This window comes from Poromitra crassiceps (assembly GCF_964638095.1).
Source record: "Poromitra crassiceps genome assembly, chromosome: 11".
NCBI classification, from domain to species: domain Eukaryota; kingdom Metazoa; phylum Chordata; class Actinopteri; order Beryciformes; family Melamphaidae; genus Poromitra; species Poromitra crassiceps.
Window position 1 is genome coordinate 38848568 of NC_139643.1, and position 20754 is coordinate 38869321.

The 20754-nt window shown below is 44.5% G+C and overlaps 1 protein-coding gene across 1 annotated transcript in view; it reads left to right on the plus strand.

Moving 5' to 3' along the window:
• The window catches only part of csmd2 (CUB and Sushi multiple domains 2), a gene marked incomplete at both ends in the record, with an annotated part of 345949 nt that overhangs the window by 41417 nt on the left and 283778 nt on the right, over positions 1-20754 (plus strand). Inside the window, one exon of the mRNA XM_083645747.1 lies at positions 17921-18033. Coding sequence (XP_083501873.1) covers positions 17921-18033 — 113 coding nt within the window. The remainder of the gene's footprint in view (positions 1-17920; positions 18034-20754) is intronic.

Genomic DNA, 20754 nt, shown 5'->3' on the forward strand with positions numbered 1-20754 from the left:
ACATCCTACCTCTACACGTAAACGCTCAAAACGGAGGGTTAAGGGCTAAGTGGTGGGGGCAAGGAGTGTATTGGGATTGGACTAGTGCTGTCCTAGCCTGTGATTGTCCCTCTGTCTCTGGTCTCTCCCTTTCCCCTCTTGAACACTTACTACATCATTGTGTGTTATAATTGGCCTAACCACTCAACCAGAGACAAACCCGCACGCACGCACATGCGCACACACACACACACACACACACACACACACACACGCACACGCACGGGCACACACACAGGCTACCACTTAGCTTAGTCACTTTGCTAGGGGCAAGAGTGGCACAACATTGAATTAGTTTTGTTTTCTCCCTAATTGTTTGTCTGCCTGAGGATTATTGTAAAGTGATTTGTGCGGAGCAGAGAGAAACACACAGCGGCCATGTGAGCACCACCTTGTTCCATTTGTCAGCCTTGAATGATTTGTTTGCTGTAAGTGTAACTGACTTATATATGTACGGGGCGGCTTTAGCTCAGGAGGTAGAGCGGGTCGGCCAATGACGCAAGGGTTGGCGGCTCGATCCCCGCTCCCTCCCAGCTGCTGTCGTTGTGTCCTTGGGCAAGACACTTAACCCTCCTTGCTCCCGATGCGCAGCCTGCCGCCATTGGTGTATGAATGGGTGAATGTAGACTATCTACTGATTGTAAAACGCTTTGGATAAAAGCGCTATATAAATGCAGGCCATTTACCATTTACCATTTACCATGTACTGTAGGCAAAGCCGGGACAAAGGAACAAAGAACGCTATTGTCTCCTTTTTCTCTTAATTCGTCACCGCTGCCTGTCAACAAGCTTCATGCTTATGTCACAACAAGCCTCATGTCATGTTTCTGTATTGGAACTCTTGCCAGTTACAAACCTTTTCATGACGTAAATCATGTTACTAAACTCAGACAGACAGCACATCAGAGTCTGCAAGGTGTGTGTGTGTGTGTGTGTGTGTGTGTGTGTGTGTGTGTGTGTGTGTGTGTGTGTGTGCGTGCGTGCGTGCGTGCGTGCGTGTGTGTATGGATCGCCTACTGTAAGTCACTTGTGGTGCGACTCGTCTGTTTCTGTAGTATAATATTCCATTAACGTCCTCCATGGCAGAGGGGGCACTATGGCTGTTGGTAACCTGCAATAGCAGCTTCCCAGACATCACTTCCTGTCCAGGCCATTGATATAGTGGGGCTTGACCAAGCCCCCAGGAATAGCGCTGGGCTTTGAAGCCAATTGAACATGCTGGCGAAGCTCTGTATTGCAAGTCACGTGACGCCATGCAGCCCAGAAAGGAACATTCCCATCCACTTGCATGGGGACGCCGGCAGCTGTTAAACCCAGGGGAAATTTTTCCGGGTGTCACTCAAAGTATAAAACGACTCTTTTAATTATCAAATATTTTTTTATGCGGCATTTTTTCTTCAGAAGCCACTAAAAGCCGCATACGGGTGTATTTTCTGGGGCTTCATAAACGCGCATTTCATGAATGCGCATTTGGCCACGGGAACGCGGATCATCAGCGCGAAGCGTCATCACTTCCTTGTTGTGAGGTGAGCTCGAGCTCCAGTCGTCATATGGTCATATCCAGTCCGATTTTGCCTTTTATTAAGATAATAAAGTAGTTATTTTACACGAGTAGCCCGCCGGAACATGTGTACAGATAACTACTGTTAACCGAAAACGTAGGTTTGGGATTATGTGTGTTTTCTGTGCTCTTTATGACATGGACAGCAAGCTAACACTGCCTTGGTTAATGTAAGGAGGTATCGTTACGTTAGCCTACCCCGTTATAAATGAACATGTTCTGTTGTGATTGTCTATTGTCTAATAAATGATTTTTAAATGGCTTGCCCTGTGCATGATTCCAATTCAGTTCCGTTGACAGTATTGTAGCGTCCAAGGTGTCGAGCTGTATTAGTGTATAGATTATAATTTTCATTTAGACAAGACCATGACTCAGTACTCATATCAGTACTTGCCAGTGATAACTGATTGCTGTTATAACAGTGAGTATGATATGACGTCTTGACAAAGTCAAAGTGCTGTAAAAATTTTTTACTAACAAGGTCCTTGTCAGGCAGTCATTCAATTATTGCTTTTATAATATTGGTTGTGATCAAGTCAAGAGAACTGGCATCCATGTTAGGAAGTAGGCTACTCGGAAGTAGGCTAAATACATTTTTCCATAAACCTTGATATACATCTATTCACCTTTTTCATCTCAAGGACCCCTCACTTTTATGGCACCAACAACATCAAAGCAAACCAGTCAGTTGAACTATGCTGCACTGTATCTAATCAGAATCAGAAAGACTTTAATGATCCCCTGGGGGAAATTGGGACAAGTTACAGCTGCTCGCAATCAGAACACACATAGCACAACACAGTATCACACAGTATCTCCCTAAACGTAAACAGTCAATACAATAAGTAAAATGCAATAGAGTAAACTAAAATAAAGTAGAGTAAGTAGAATAAAGTATAATGTACAGTACGTGTCAAATTGCAGTTATTGCACACTGGAATTATATTAATCTGTTAGTTCTGCCTCCATTGGCTGTTAAACATATCAGTTTAATTATAGGACCGATATGGATTGATTTGATTTGATTAATTCATGCTTGCAGTGGTACCAAAAGGCTCACTGAAAAACTGCAGAATTTTCTCTTTTTTTTTTAGTAAGTTATCTGGTCAAAGTTTAAACTGTCTCATTGTACAGCCTAACTGCAGTGTGTAAGTTCCTCAGCCTGTTGGTTCTGGCCTTCATTTCACCCAGCTTGCTGAGTGTCCTGGCAGTACAAGTGCCTCGTGTTGATGGTAACAGGTCATGCAGAGGATGTTGTGCTTTCTGCATGTCCCTTATCAAGTTCACAGCAGCCTCCTCCCTCCTGATCTGGAGTGAGGGTAGAGCTTGTGAGATGTTGATGTAGGAGACTCTTGAAATCACTATATTTCAGTTTAACTCAAAGATAATACTAATATTTAGTTACATTTAATTAATAAAACAATAGTCACATAATGCCATTAGCAATAAGTGGGTATACTTGATGACTGAAAAATAAGTATTAACATCTTGGAAATGAATAACTTAAGATTGAATAAATGTATTTCCATGCCAACATAGTTGATAGGAATTTGTCTTGGTTCACTCTCAGACAAAGACAGTGCAGCAGCACACAATATACAAACAATAAACATAAAACACAAGAAAAAAACATTGAAGAATAGTACTCAGCAGCATCATATTCAGCAGAAAGTGCATAGTTTATAGGTCAAACATAATGATTCAATGCAAGTTCAGATGTCTTACAAAATTACAAATTTTATTACAAATATTATAAAATTACATCACAAATTCATAGATTATATTCATAGATTTGGGGGAAAAGAAATGTCAAAATGATCTTTTGAGTCACTACATGACAGAGACAGTAGCAGGTAAGGCATATAGAGTATTGTAGGGATTCCTGTCCAGCAAAGTCACGGCATGAAGTCACACCAGTTATCTCACAACTTCAATACTTAGGCTAGTTAATTATATTATCACTGATTGGTGGCTGTGCAACAGTTGCATGCTACTTTCTGTGGTTAACACACACACACCGTTTGTATTTTAACTGTAAGATGCTGCCAATAGGTGTTATTGTAAGTTTTGATAACGCTAGCCCTCTGGTGACAGAACTAAACAAGTCAACTTGATACAGTGTGACACTGCACGTTTTTAGACTCATTTATTTAGCGAATGCAAGGTCCTTGAGCCAAGCAGTTGCCTCCTGATCTGCTGTAGGCCTATGGAGGGTGAATATTCCTCCTTCAAGTCTTTGTAGAGGGCAAGCTTCGATGATGTGTTGCATTGTCTGCTGCTCTCCACAAGCACACAGTGGGCTTGGGCTGCTGCCCCACTTGTGAAGGCTGGCCAAGCAGGGGCCATGTCCAGTCCTGAATCTATTGAGGGTTGACCACTTGTTGACCAGTGGGGTCTGACACCAGGTGTTTGTTTGGGACGTCCTTGGACTATCATTGACATTGCATCAATCTCAATCACAATAAAACTGGCATCTAACGATTAAAAAGCACTGGGTAAAAACAATTAGCACATTATCAAGGTCAGCTCACTAGATCCCAGTATATTAATGTGATGTCAACAACTCAATCAATCTATATTTATATAGCACCAAATCATAATGACCACTCAACAGGTAGACGCTACTATGGACTCAAATAATATATCGGCTGTTTTACCACACAGGTCATGTGTCAATTAAACAATTTTGAGATTAGAGAAAAGACAACATGAGAGCGATGGTGATGAGACACAGATTTGAAAGCTATATCTTTCAAGTTTATTTATGACAATAAACAACAAAATCCTCCGATCAATCCTGACCCATAGGCTGTGGCCGTCTACTCACATTAACGTAAACGAGCTCATTGTAGCCTATTATGCTAACGTTACATTTCCATGCAGACCTGTTAGCCGTTTGACATACCAATCCAACAGCAATAAAGATGTGTTCATTATGCATATAAACCCCTAATACTGTCAAATTAAAATCTGCAACCGCACGGCTAACCACCTCTAAGCTGCTCTAAAGTTGTCCGAAGTGAATTTCAACAATGGCTGCTCTTTCAACTTGGCTGTCTCTCTGGCTGTCACATGAACGCGCATCTTCGGTGGGAGACGTCATGGAAAACGTCATGGCACACATGCGCACTTCGCCTTGGGCTGCACAGTCAGGAAGTAAATCCCGGAAGAAAAACCCCCCATGTTGGCATCATGCGCCAATGAGTAACCTCCGTCCGAATGCATGGGTGGGCGTGGCACGTCCCTTATCCAGTTATTATAATACATCCATGGGCTTGACCAGGAAGCAGGGTTGTTGTTGCATGCTAGCTAGGAGGTTAGCATGAGAACAGCAGTCAATCTTATTTGAGTTAAATAGAAAATCTCTCCCTAAAAAAAGTAAAAAATTCAGAATATAGCTGAATTGCTTTTTGTGCGTGTCCCAAGTACAACTATTTTTTATAAGAATTTGAAGAAACGTCTATGGGAAAATGACTGGGGAATGAAATATCTTAGGCCCCATGCAGAACCCGGAAGAGTCCGTGACTTAGGCACTCTATTTGTGTTTGCATTATGCAGCAAAGAACATTGAGCATTTAGTCTGGCACTGATGTGAGTCATTCTGCCCTGGCCTGCGTCATGTAGCTAAACCCTACAGCGGTGTGTTCCACTGTGTGGCTGCAGAGGTGTTTATGTTGCTGAACAAATGCAGATAGCATCAGGGGAAATAATGCACTGTTAATGGAGTGCAGATAGCCTGAAGATAAACCAATAAGATAAAGCAATTCCATCACTCAGTCACTCACTCACTGACCAGCTCACACTCCAGGGGAAGCTAGTGCCAGCTCGTGTGTGTTAACTCTTTCCCCGCCAGCGTTTTTTCTTCTTCTTCTTTTAGTTGCCAGCCAGCGTTCTTGATCATTTTCACTAATATTTCAAGACCCACAGAATATTTTGTTCCATGAATATGTAAATAGTGAATATATCGAAAAACAGAACAGAGCCTCTATTTTCGTACCAAATAAATAAACATCTTGCTTCATTCGTTCTTTTTTTATCAACACTTGACTGTTGGTCGTTTTCAACTAAAACAAATTCAATGTCTCTGAGGGCAGATAGTGTCCGGTGTCAGACTGGTATCTGCAGAACATGTGCACCAGTGCCCCTCTGCAGGACATTTCTGTGGGCACAGGTTTCGCTGTGTCACCGGTGCGTCGGGGAGATCCATCCCACCCTCGGGAGATGAGAGGCGGGGGCCACGCTCTCGTCGAGCCGGGGGGGTCTGGAGCTCATCCTCCACAGTTTATTGAAATAGGTTGAGAGGTCGCTCTGCTGTCATCGAGTCCATGTTGCAAACAGACAGTGATTATGTATTTTGTGAGCGGAGCCAAACTGGTTGCAGAAAGTGACAGCTAGCACTTCAGCTGTCAGAAATATGGTAGATCCAAAGTTACAGTGCCGGACATCCAACGTCATACGGCTGTGACACCGGGAAAACTCGTCTCTGGCAGGGAAGCGTTGTCTCATCAATGACGAGAAACCTCATCAATGGCGGGGGAAAGAGTTAATAAGCCTTCATAGCCCTTTTAGGTAAGGCATAATCAAAAATACAGATATAATGTAATGTATGACCATCGAACTCTCTAGTTGGCCGCTGCCATTCGTACGGTGTCTCATAACTCACGAACGCACGCACACAAGCACGTGTGCGCGCGTGCGCACACACACACACACACACACACACACACACACACACACACACACAGGGATGCATGAATCTAGCTGGTGATGAGTTTAGCTATTCTGTACAGCAAATGACAACTAATCAGTGGTGTGTTGCCACCCGTGCCTTTTTATGGCCCAAAATGAACAGGACTGATGAGGAAGACATTCAATCACTGTTCTGACACCTCAATTATTCACTTGTTTTCATCAACGCATTTCTCTCTCTTCACTGCCTCCTCCTCCTCCTCGCAAGCTATTTTTTGCTTTCTGCCTCAGTTAAATTTTCATATTTTGCCTGTTTTTTGGAAACACCCACCCACACGTGCACACTCACTCACACACACACACACACACACACACACACACACACACACACACACACACCTCTTTTAGCTGTTGGTGCTTTCTCCAGAGTATTTCCTCTGTTCACCTCTCCTCAAGTCGCTGTTCTTTTCTCCTCTCTCTCGGTCTCGCTATCTCTCTTTCTCTCTCTCTCGCTCTCTCTCTCTGTCTCTCTCTCTCTCTCCCTCTCTCTCTCTCTCTCTCTCTCTGTCTCTAGAGATGCTGGTTTGTTAATGACTTCACTGCGGTTTGTCTCCCCAGTTGGCGCTGACTGCGGTTGATTGTCACACCATCAGCATTCGCCGTCAAGAGACATCAGAGATTTTTCCACCCGTACGCTTGAACCGCGAGGCGCAGATACAGTATGATGCCACGCAGATATTAATATTAACGACTAACTGCAGCTTTTCTGCAGCTGACAGTCGAAACAAATGAGACCACGCTATAATGAAAGACCCATCAATCGTTGACAGATTGGTGCTTCCTCAACTCAAATCCCCCTTTTTTGGTTTGTCAGGACCAGATCACGGCCCTGGGCTAAGTGACGCGCTACATTACAGCTTACCCAGTGAGAAGGGATGAGAACGCTCATAGACCTACAGTCTACATGTAATTGCTTGTGAGAATCTTCCTATTAGCTGGAGGAATCAAATCATGTGTGTGTGGGAATGGAGTGTCAATTTAAAACCCACCGCACGGTCGACTTTCTCCGCTGTAGAGGGGGGAAGGGCGGGTGCGATGAGTCACACACACAAACACACATTCACACACTGTACACGTATAACCTTATGCAAATAGAAATCTTAGTGCCCTTTAAACAGAAAATGATGAAAAGGAAATGGCTTGATTTGTTAGTGATTTATTGGAGAGAGAGAGAGAGAGAGAGGGAGAGATCTAGGCGAGCAGAACATGTCAGGATATGAATTCCACATATTGTTGAATAATCAAACACATGGCTGTGTCGTCGTACCTCCCACTTTGACAAATCTGCGGTTCCCAACCTTTTCTGACTCATGGCCCACTTGAAAATCTCAAACATGTCCACGGCCCACATCCCACCATAATCACATCCCACCAGAATCACTACAGAGGTCAGATGATGCCTCCCCCCAGCACTTTGTATATGAATGATAAAAGGAGGTGTCCATCAGCACCACACAGAAACCAGAAACTAAAAGTGAGGGGCTGTCTGCAATAGGCTAATGAACTAAATCATTATGATTTAGAGCACCAGTGGGCCCTGGCCTTAGATAAATCTTCAAAAAAATAAACACATAAATAATAAGTATTATCTCACTACTATAATAAAATGATGATGGTGATGATGATGATGCCTTTTTGGGAGGCGGGGTTCTACGGCGGCTATGAGTGAGCACGCGTAGCTGCAGCGAGGCATGCTAGAAATGAGTGCAAAATGTCCGCAATATTTCTAGTAATCTCACCACCCTGTAATTGCAGAGGGACCTGGCAGCACACAATTGCTCAACGTTGAGCTGGCGAGATGCGTATGTGAGTCCGCGTAGCCGGGCGATGTGTCTGCAACTCGAGGGGAAACCAACAAGGGACAATAATGTGACCGCAACTGTCATGGCGGCAACTGTTGCTGGTATTTCCGCTCTGGACCAGACGAGTTTAACAAAGAGGGAACAGAGAACAGTGCTGCTGTACTGTATATAGAAGAGTCGCCACATCTCCATTCACTCCAATGGACCCGTTTTTTTACTCTCAAGAGTTCCCGGAAGTAAGGTTCTGGATAAAGCAGCGCTGTCGAGTTGCAGCAAAATGGACAGTTTGTGATGTACTTTGAAAGGGTCAGACGTTTTATAGAATCAAATTGTATATTATCAGCTTTATTTTAGCATTCAAACGTAGCGCGAGCCTCCTTCCTGGCTATTCATTGGCTACTGAGTCACGCATTTTCGACCTCCGCTGACGCCACTCTCTTACTAGATTGCTCTGCTGCTGTCTATGTGCTGCAGTGGAATAATGAGGGAGGAGGAGGAGGAGGACGATGAAGAGGCACGTAGGCTAGAAAGGAGCGCTGTGGGTGAGCGTAATATTTGATTTGATTTTATTAAGGATCCCCATTAGCTGGTGCCATAGCAACCAGCTAGTCTTCCTGGGGTCCAAACATACAAACAAATAAGTACAATTGCAAGTGCAAAATTATTAAATGTCAGTACTCAACACAAAATACATAATGAACTAACAAATAAGATAGCTAAAATTACATCGGAAAAAAAGAAACAGAAAACAAAAACAAATACAGATACTTTACAGTGTTAAATAAACTTTAAGATTCTTTTTAAATGTTAATTTACTGTAAATGCAACACAGGTTTAGAGGCAGGTTATTCCAAAGTGTCAATGATCTAAAAATAAAAGATCTCCTTAAAGCATTGTTTTTCAGAGACGGTAATACAAGCTGCCCGTTGCTGGATCCTCTTGTGTAATGGTCATGCACAGTATTACTAAAGATTATCTGTTGATGTATAAAAACTGTAATTCAAATGAGCACTAAACGGGGGATAAAAATGGGATAAAAAAATCGGGAAAAAAACATAAAAAAAAAAAAAAAATTGAGTTTTACTGCTCATGACTGACTTAAACATCACAAGTGAATTGAAAGACAACCTATTCTCAACTGTAAGCCAGGAGAGGCGGGCATGCATACGGCTCACATTAGACCTTAGTGGGCAGCCCAGGACCAGCCGTGCTGCCCTGTTCTGGACCACCTGGAGCTTCCTGAGGTCACCACTGGCAGCAGATGACCACACCATGGAGCAGTAGTTAAGATGACATAAAACTAGACTTTGAACTATCTGACATAAAAGGGGACGGGCAACAAAAGTAACACATTTTCTGGAAACACCAATAGCTCTTCCCATTTTTGAAACAATATAATTGATGTGGTGAGACCAAGACAGAGTGGAATCCAGCATTACTCCAAGGAGTTTAGTACTTTCAACTTGTTGAACTGCCGAATTACACAATTTTAAATCAAGCTTTGGGCTTGTAGATAACCTGTGCCTTGTTCCCAGCACAATACATTTAGTCTTGGCGATGTTAAGGACAAGTCTGTTACATACTACCCAGTCATGCACAACTTTTAGTTCTTTGCTCAAGACTTCATTAAGTACTTCACATGATGGTGCAGCGTAATACAATGTTGAATCATCGGCATAAAGAACTGTTGTGGCACATTTTGTTATCCAAGATAGGTCATTAGTAAAAACTGAGAAGAGCAAAGGTCCGAGGCAACTTCCCTGCGGAACACCACACTCTAGACCTCTGCTACTAGACAGGCTGCCATTTAGATACACCTTCTGTGATCTGGAGGACAAATAACTTAATATCCACTTTAAAGCAGAAGAATTAAAACCATAACATTTAAGTTTCTCAACCAGTAGAGAATGATCAAGAACATCAAATGCAGCACTAAAATCTAACAGCACAGCTCCCACCAGCATTGAGTTATCTATAGCTTTAAGCCAATCGTCAGTCATCTGTATCAAAGCAGTTGAAGTTGAGTGGCCAGCTCTATAGGCATGTTGATTGTTTGTTGCAAGCTTATTTGATATAAAATAATCTTGAATTTGGGAATGCACCAACTTTTCCATAATTTTGCTCTAAACAGGTAAAATACTAATGGGTCTAGAATTCCCCTCATTAAAAGCAGCTTTGGTATCCTTAGGTAAAGGAATAACCTTAGCCTCCTTCCACATCTTTGGAAATAGGCCCACCTCCAAACATTTATTAATAATATGACAGACAGGAGAAGCTATGATACCAGCAGTCATTCTCAGCAATATGACGACGGACGGCAGAAATGGGCGATGAGGAGGAGGGGAAGGGGAAGGAGGAAGAGGACGAGGCACGGTAGACTAGTTTCTAGTACTGTAATAATAATAGATGGAGAGGGAGGAGGTTAGGATCATAACGGGGTGGGGGCTGTGAGAGTGTGTTTGGGCCCCACACTGCTGTGAGCCCATCACAGAGTGTGATAGGCAGTCAGTGGAGAGTTAGAGCTTACACTGCACAGTGTGGTGTCTGCCCTCAGCCTTGACCGCTGACAACTTATAGCTGCTCTGGATCTCCCATAGCATGGGGTATACACACACACACACACACACACACACACACACACACTTACACACACGCTTTCTGTGCCCCATACTCCCCCCCCCCCCCCCCCCCTTCTCTCTCTCTCTCTCTTACCACCCATCATTTATTGGCTAATGTCTCCCCACCACTCACCCATCAAAATCTTGCTGCTGTGTCTATTTTTCCCCCTTCCCTTCTTCCGGGGGAAAATCAGCTGCATCAGCACTCTGATTACTTTCCACACTGAGTACATGTGCACACACACACACACACACACACACACACACACACACACACACACACACACACACGCGCACACACACGCACGCACGCACAATCACACGCACGCACGCACAATCACACACACACACACTCACACATCACACACACACACACACACACACACACACACACACACACACACACACACACATATACGTACTGTACACACACACAAACACACACACCCCTACTGCGGAAATACGATTAAAGGACGAATGACCTGATTTACTCTCTATAAACAGAAACACGCATATATTTGGAGGAAGATCACAAACACACACACACACCAGGTGTTGTCTGAGAAAGATTTTTTTTTAAACGTAAAACAGTGGACACCTGTTTTCCTTAACGGTTTGGTACCTTTTCGATACAGCAAAAAAGTAAAAATGCCTGAGAAATATTTTATTATTTTCAGTCTAGTTTAAATTGTTAATTTTAATTTATGACAATGTTTTTTAACGTGTGATGTAAAATAATTAAAGTAACAGTTCTTGAGGCAGAGGTGTGCACCATTTGATCTCACATGTCCAAACACAGGAATCCTAATCTATCATGAAGTGTCCTGATGTCCTGCCGTCAGCAATATAACTGTCTCACACATGTGATCCAGCAGCTTACTGTACTGTACAATGTGTCAGTGCTAACTCATCTAGTGCAATGTCAGCTCTCTGTGCGTCATGGCACCACTAAGTCCTCCAGTACATCTTCAACTTGAGCCTGAGACTGGAAAGAGTGCCAGAGATGTGGAAGATATGCTGCTCCGTCCCTGTACTAAAGAATGGGCGCCCCAGTGTTTGAAATGACTACAGGCCTGTGACCTCACACATCATGAAGACACTGGAGAGGCTGGTGCTGGCTCACCTCAGACCACTGGTGGAGAAGGACTTGACCCTCTGCAGTTTGCCTATCAGACTAAAGAGGGAGTGGAAGATGCAATAATATACCTGCTGCATAAGGCCCACTCCCATCTGGACAGGGTACTGTAGGAAGCATTTTGAGGATTGTGTTTTTTTAAGTGCTTTTTCAACACGATCCAGCCCACCCTCCTCAAACAGAAGCTGCAGACCATGCAGGTGGATGGCCCCCTGGTGGCCTGGATTATTGATGACCTGACTGGCAGACCACAGTACGTGAGGCTGTAGGACTGTGTGTCAGATACGGTGGTCAGTGGCACGGGGGCCTTCAAAAGGACTAGAACACCAATCTCCCCCGTCTCCATCGGGGGTGAGGATGTGGACTTGGTGCAGTCCCACAAGTACCTGGGCGTGCACTTGGACAACAAACTGGACTGGAGCGGGAACACCGGGGCCATATACAAGAAGGGCCAGAGCCGACTGTACCTCCTGAGGAGGCTCAGGTCCTTTGGCATGCATGGACCCATGCTCAACACGTTCCATCATTTGGTGGAGCACCCTCCCACCCACACACACACCATCTTCTTTGCAGCTATGTGCAGGGGCAGCAGCATCAAAGCTGCAGACACTAACAGACTAGACAAGCTGCTTAGGAGGGCGGGTTCTGTCCTGAGGACCAGCCTGGAGCCTGTGAGTGTGGTGGTCTGTCCTGAGGACCAGCCTGGAGCCTGTGAGAGTGGTGGTCTGTCCTGAGGACCAGCCTGGAGCCTGTGAGTGTGGTGGTCTGTCCTGAGGACCAGCCTGGAGCCTGTGAGTGTGGTGGTCTGTCCTGAGGACCAGCCTGGAGCATGTGAGTGTGGTGGTCTGTCCTGAGCACCAGCCTGGAGCCTGTGAGTGAGGTGGTCTGTCCTGAGGACCAGCCTGGAGCCTGTGAGTGTGGCGGTCTGTCCTGAGGACCAGCCTCGAGCCTGTGAGTGCGGTGGTCTGTCATCAGGACCAGCCTGGAGCCTGTCAGTGCGGTGGTCTGTCATGAGGACCAGCCTGGAGCCTGTGAGTGTAGTGGTCTGTCATGAGGACCAGCCTGGAGCCTGTGAGTGTAGTGGTCTGTCCTGAGGACCAGCCTGGAGCCTGTGAGTGTAGTGGTCTGTCCTGAGGACAACGGCTCTCATCCACTCGATGACACTCTGACCAGGCTGAGGAGCATGTTCAGCAACAGGCTCATTCTGCCCCGTGCACCACAGAGAGCGGCACACGGACAGTCACTTTCAGTCACTTATAGGTGTATAATTACATACATTTGCTATATCTAATTTGTATATATATTATGTTACATAATAATATAATTATGTATGCATATTTGCTGCTAAAAAAAAAAAAAATTCTTATTTTTTACTGCTTTGTGTGCTGTACTGTGTTGCTGCTGCAGTGAAAGAATTTCCCCTGGGGGATTAATAAAAGTACCTCCCTACCTAAAATGCTGTGTCAATCTCTTCGTCTTGGAAGAACTGTCTCCATGCACCCTTGATGCTTGTTACACCTCTTCCTCTCATGAGACCTTAAAATCATATTAAATTCAAGTAAGCCAAGCCTCTGACTCAACAACTTTGACTTTAATTATTTTTGATAGATTAGGATTCCATGGTGCACAGAGATGAAAAGTGTGTCAATGTTCAATGATGTGCTTAGGAAATAATATAATATGTGTATTTAAGTGAATGATTAAGGGTCTGATTTTATATTTTTCACATCAACACCTTTCATCTTTTTTTGTCTAAATTTTAGTTTACATGATCTCCTTGTGGAAGACTTGCACTGTTTGGTTTGCAATGCGTATTGAACCTAGAGTAAGGCGTCAACGGTTCAATACGAATACGCATATACAGTAGTTACACCCCTACTCAAAGTAAAGTGTGTGCGTGCACGCGTGCGGGCGTACTGTGAATCCCTGAATATCTACAGAGCCTAATCAAGGAGAATCTCGCCATGACTCACTCCTGAACCCTCTCACCCTCTCACCCTCTCCTCACTCTAGCTCAGGGATGGGCAACTTTGATGATAGAGAGGGCCACGCAAAAGATTCCTGGCTACCAGAGGGCCAGATTGTGACAGTGCACTTCCACCAGTAGCCTACTGTAACACCATCACTCCCAATTATAGCTACTAATTTGATGAAAAGGACTGGTAATCAAAGTGTATTATACCAACATTTATATTTTTCATATTAAAATTTAGTAATTCTTCCATTCAGATGACACCAGAAACTTTGCTCTACCTTTAAAACAGCCCAAATTTGATGGGGTACATCACCCAAATATGTGATATTAATCAGATTAGTAATATTGCATGTGCAATGTGCATCCTGGATATAGTTTGTTACAATAGGATTAGCTCAAATGCTAATGTTAAACAGTATGTGGATGGACAATGCTAATGCCATTGTTCTGGGTTGTACAGTAAAATAAAACAGATTTTGTTGGTCTAACCTAACCTAACCAAAAACTTCACCAGTTACCCACCTCTGCTCTTCCCACATGCTAAAGTCCAGGCTTCAAAACGGGGGTCCACAAACCACTGGGTGACGTCACTGTGCCCACGTCCATATTTCTATACGGTCTATGATTCCCACATACCAATGTCTCTCTCACCTCGCGACGTGTTATTGTCTGCCCTCGCTGTAGCCGCTCTTCAACACTCCCATCTTCTCATTACAACCTCTCCAGATCTGCCCTCTCTCTCTCTCTCTCTCTCTCTCTCTCTCTCTCTCTCTCTCTCCCTCTCGTTCCCATGGGTAGTGGTGGGATAATTGGAAGCAGAGGTTCTTCATTGAGATGATGCTGAGGTCAGTCAGGTGGAAAGCCCTCTTAATAGACCTCTGCTCTCCCTCCTGCACACACGCATGCACTTATGCAAACACGCGCACACACGCACACACACACACACACACACACACACATGCTAGTATGCACATAGACTCCTTATTAGAGTACTCAGTCTTCCATAGTGTAGAGACTACCAACCATTTACCACTTTTTAACTTTCTCTCTCTCTCTCACTCTGTCCGTCCCCTTCTCTCTGTCTCTGTTTCTGTCCCGCCTCCATCAATTTAGCGTGCGCTCACACCTGAACGGCAAATCCATTCTTTTGTATCTTTCAGTCACAACAAGCATATCTCGCATCTTCTCTCCCTGATAGCAGGCAATCCCCCTGGCTGGCATTTCCTCGGCGCCGGCTGCACGCCTCAGATTGCCACAGCTCAGATCACATTGCAGTATTGTAGGGTAATCTCCTCTCCTCGCCGCGTGTGAAGCTGGCTTTTGTGGGTTTTCTGACAGTATCCATTTTGTTTTCTCTTAGTGCGGAAAAAATGAATCCGGCGCCGTTTCTCTCGCTCACGCCAGATGATCGCGATTTGGATGCGGCCAAGAATCCCTCCCAGTTCGCCGACAAGTACACCCCCCCCCCCCCCCACACACACACACACTCTCTCTCTCTATCGTCCCCCTCCCATCCCTGCAGTCCGCTGCTGCTGAACCAAGATGGCTGCCTTCCAACTCAATTTGCGGTCAGCGAAGGGGCTATTTGCATGAACATGTGTCCCATCGTTTAGCCGATATCCCACCGTGACGATCTCGCAGAGCGCAGTGAAATCATGCATACATTACAGTCCTCCTCCGTTTTGGGTCCAATTCATCTTTCCTCCGGTGGTGTTTTGGCAATCGCAGCCCACCTCCAACGTGCTACTTAGAGATCGAGTGAATTACCGAGACCTCTCTTTACACTCAGCGATAACAGGCGGGGGGGCTTAGTAGATTGTGAGGAGTGGAATACACAGGCAGCAAGAGAGCACACATGAGAGTGGAACATTAAAAGTATGCTAAATTATTGGTATAGTGGAGAAGGAGATTTCAACATTAGGTGAGCCGGAGCCAGATTGCCCTTGATTAGAATCTATCAATCTAACGCTGAATATAAATTAGGGACACACACACACACAGGCACGCATGCGCGCGTGTGCGCCAACCTGTGGTCATTGGCATGAAATGAACCGTGCACAGCTGTTTCTGGTTTGAATTAATATGTTGTAAATGTGTGCGTGTGTGTACGTGCACATTTGCTTTTTCACTCATGTGTGACTTATTTACTACACTGTGTTTCCCCTAGGATGGATCTGTTGCGGGGCCGGGAGGGTGGGCCAAGTGCCTTCATCTTTTTTTTCTGCACAAAAATGTATCAATTTGGTCCCCTTTCAAAACATTGCTGCCAGAGAGCAGAGATATCCACGTCCCTCCCCCTAATGACCTGCTCCTTCTCACCATCATAGATATCCACATACCTCCCCCTACGAACCTGCTCCTTCAGAGATATCCACGTCCCTCCCCCTACTAACCTGCTCCTTCTCACCATCATAGATATCCACATCCCTCCCCCTATGAACCTGCTCCTTCAGAGATATCCACGTCCCTCCCCCTACGAACCTGCTCCTTCTCACCATCATAGATATCCACATCCCTCCCCCTACTAACCTGCTCCTTCATAGATATCCACGTCCCTCCCCCTACTAACCTGCTCCTTCTCACCATCATAGATATCCACATCCCTCCCCCTACAAACCTGCTCCTTCAGAGATATCCACGTCCCTCCCCCTACGAACCTGCTCCTTCTCACCATCATAGATATCCACATCCCTCCCCCTACTAACCTGCTCCTTCATAGATATCCACGTCCCTCCCCCTACGAACCTGCTCCTTCTCACCATCATAGATATCCACATCCCTCCCCCTACGAACCTGCTCCTTCAGAGATATCCACGTCCCTCCCTCTACTAACCTGCTGCTTCTCACCATCATAGATATCCACGTCCCTCCCCCTACTAACCTGCTGCTTCTCACCATCATAGATATCCACGTCCCTCCCTCTACTAACCTGCTGCTTCTCACCATCATAGATATCCACGTCCCTCCCCCTACGAACCTGCTGCTTCTCACCATCATAGATATCCACGTCCCTCCCCCTACGAACCTGCTGCTTCTCACCATCATAGATATCCACGTCCCTCCCCCTACAAACCTGCTGCTTCTCACCATCGCCCCTCCCCCTACTAACCTGCTCCTTCAGATATATCCACGTCCCTCCCCCTACTAACCTGCTCCTTCTCACCATCGTCCCTCCCCCTACTAACCTGCTCCTCCTCACCATCGCCCCTCCCCCTACTAACCTGCTCCTCCTCACCATCGCCCCTCCCCCTACTAACCTGCTCCTCCTCACCATCACTCCTCTTTCTTGATAGTAGGTACAAACTAGTGTCCTCTAGAGAGAGAGTGGTGTCAGCGGAGGACCAAAATGTGTGACTCATTAGTCAATGAACAGCCAGGAAAGGCTGTTTGAAAGGCGCTACTTTTGAATGCTAAAATAAAGCTGATAATGTACAATTTGATTAAAAATAAAAAATACAAATACAAACTGTCCATTTTGCTGCAACTCGACAGTGCTGCTTAATCCAGGACCTTACTTACTGGAACTCTTGAGAGCAAAAAACTGGTCCATTGGAGTGAATGGAGATGTCGCGATGTCTTCTACACGGCTCTGGTACAAACTAGCTACATGGTGAGATGTACCGCTAGAAAAAGCAAACATGTTCCCTGGTCCAATTGAATTCCACATCTAAACAAGCACAGAATGTCTATAGCAATGGTTATTGACTTGAAGCCTGGATCTGACAATATTAATGTTTGTTCGCTGTTCAGATGCTTATTCGTGCTCACGCTGGCTGGTGTGTTTATCAATCACTGACAATTGCAACAACAGTTCTGTTCTCTTGAAGGCTTTTGAGCTTCTCTGTCATGTTGAGACTGGCATTTTCCTACAATTTGATTGGATGATTCAGAGCCTTGTTATACAAAACATATCCTTGGGTGCCTGGGGGAACAGCTGGCTTGGTTGAGACAGGCTTCATACGCTACCTGACATGGAATATTTATTTAAATTTTGCATTATTTTAATTGACTGTTATTGTTCTTCTGCCCATTCATTCTCAGGTTAACGGGGTTCCAGCTGCCTTCGCCCATCGTGAGCACAGGTTCCAGGCTCACACTGTGGCTACTGTCTGACTATGCTGTCAGTGGACAGGGCTTCCAGGCCGCCTATGAAGGTAACGCTAATCTAATGTTGCTCTCTCTCTCTCTCTCTCTCTCTCTTTTGATCCCCGGGAAGAAAATTAATGTTGCTACATTGATGCAATCACTTTGATCCTACAGCATACATGTGGATGTGATTCATTATATCATGAGCTCAGGCTCAAAGCACTCGTGCAATAAGCCACACAAGTCACCTCTTGAGATTTGTGACTGCTTGACTCATGTTCAAATTAATCCATTTCTCCATCACTACTTTGATGCTCCCTGCCAGTTCTTCGTGCCAACGGGTTTGAATTTGTTGGGATCTGTCCCAAAGCTATAACTAATTCTCTCAGCCGCTCCAGTTCATGTTTCTCAGCAGCTTGCCTTTAAATTATTGGCACTATCTGCACATTTAGAATGAAGCAGTACAGTGAAGTGTCACAGTCCAAACCTTCACTCTACTTCTGATCAAACTCTTCAACAACCTAATGAGAGAGAGAGACAGAGAGAGAGAGAGAGAGATGGTATGATCAATCCAAATTAGCTGTGTGCACTAACCTAATTGTATTAGTATGCATTGTTTAATTTAAAGGCATCTCTTTCTCCCCATGCTACGGAGGTTTAAGGACCTTTATCATATTTCTTTCGATGGTGATGGGGAATGTTTTATGACCCATAGTGGGATGATATTAACGATGGCCCTGTTCAAACCCACGCAGGGCGAAAGGCGAGGCAAGGGAGGGGAAAGGACGAGGAAGCAGCTAATTAGGCTAATTACCTGACAAGAGTTTACCGGTCTTTTTGAGAGATTGTGAATGCGAGGCAATTTGGGGCGTCTTTGTTTCTCACTAGTTAAAGCAAAACTGTCAGACTTGTCTACAGTAGCTTCTGACCTTAGATGATGTGATTGTACCTTGCTTGAAGTATGAAAAATGCTTTCTGCATTGTTTTGGATACATATGGTAATTTAGCTACAATATGTAAATGATAGAGACTTTTGTTTTGGTAGTTGAGTTGTAACACCTTTACAACTGGCAATGCTTTAATGCTACAGTACATGATGCCATAGTCATTTGCTGGATGCCATGGTTTCTGTTGGGGATGAAACGATTATCAGTGTAATGATAAACTGTCATACAATTTCTGATAGGATTACCGCTTCAGATTTTAATTATTATTATTAAAACCATGTTACTGTGATTACAGCACTTTGAAAAACATGGTAAATACCATCCATCATCATCAACCAGTTAGCAACTGTCTCTCAGATGCAGGACGCACAGCCTTGTTTGATATGATTTCAGTCAGTGTACCAGTCCTTTTTGGGACTGAGTTTTCAATATAAAGCATGATTTATATCAATATAACATGATTTCAGTGCTTTTTGAACATTTTAGCACATATTAATAATACTGATAAGTGATAACTGTGATACTTTTGGTCACTATAATCGTGATATGAAATTTTCATACCGTTTCATCTCTACTGTAGTTTCTGTGTAGACAGTGCAAACCCTGACCAGTTTCTCCTGGTGATCTGGATGAGACTGCTCATTTGTCAGGGGGTTTCCTAGCCTCATTGGTCATTATTTACCATGTGAGTGGTGTAATATTGAGTTGTCTCTTTGCCTCTTCCTCCTTTAACATTTTCCCTAGAGTATCTCGTTCTGTCTATCTAGCCATCTCTTCTTCTTCTGTCTCTTCCACACGCAGTCATATTCACACATCCACCGTCAAAGCTAAGTGAATAATGTAATTGTGCGTCAGTGGCTCCTTCGGCAGCATGGAGACTGATCGAGGGATATACTGTAAAGCCTGTTGAGCACCAGGGGAAATCAGTGTACCGCCGTAATTACCTGTCACCCACATCACATGACGCGGGAGAAGCCGACTGCATTGACCCGTGTCACATGGGGATGGGGGAGGGGCCCCGCTGCACTGACGTGGAACTGCACTGTGGGTTAGAGTTGATGCTAATTGAGCGGGAATTACTGGAGGTATACAAACAAAGTGCAGAATCGTTTGACTGTACTATTTACAGCGGGCCTTTATCAGTGTGTGTGTGTGCCAGTAGGCAAGCACCCACAAAACACACACACACACACACACACACACACACACACACACACACATACATGCACACATACACTACACACTACAGCTGCGACGATAATCGTTTAGTCAACCAACAGTAAATTAATTTGCCAACCATTTTTATAATTGATTAATCGTTAGAATAATTTTTAAGAAACAAATACTTAATTATCTGGTTCCAGCTTCCAGCTTAAATGTGAATATTTTCTCGTTTCTTTAGTCTTTTATGAGAGTAAACTGATTCTCTTTTGGGTTGTGGACTGTTGGTCAGGACAAAAGAAGACATATGAGGATGTCATCTCGGACTTTGGGGGAAAAAGTGATAAACATTTTTCACCATTTTGTGACATGTCATAGACCTAATGACTAATCGATTAGTCGAGAAAATAATTGACAGATTAATTGATAACAAAAAGTATCATTAGTTGCAGCCCTAACACACACACACACACACACACACACACACACACACACACACACACACACACACACACACACACACACACACACACACACACACACACACACACACACACTCCTGTAGTGTACATCTGCTCCATATGCTTTGTGACTGTACAGAGAGCCCATCCCACAACCCTCTATGTCTAGTGTAGAAGGGAGTGAGGATGATGATTGAGACTGAGACCTCTGTCTCATCTC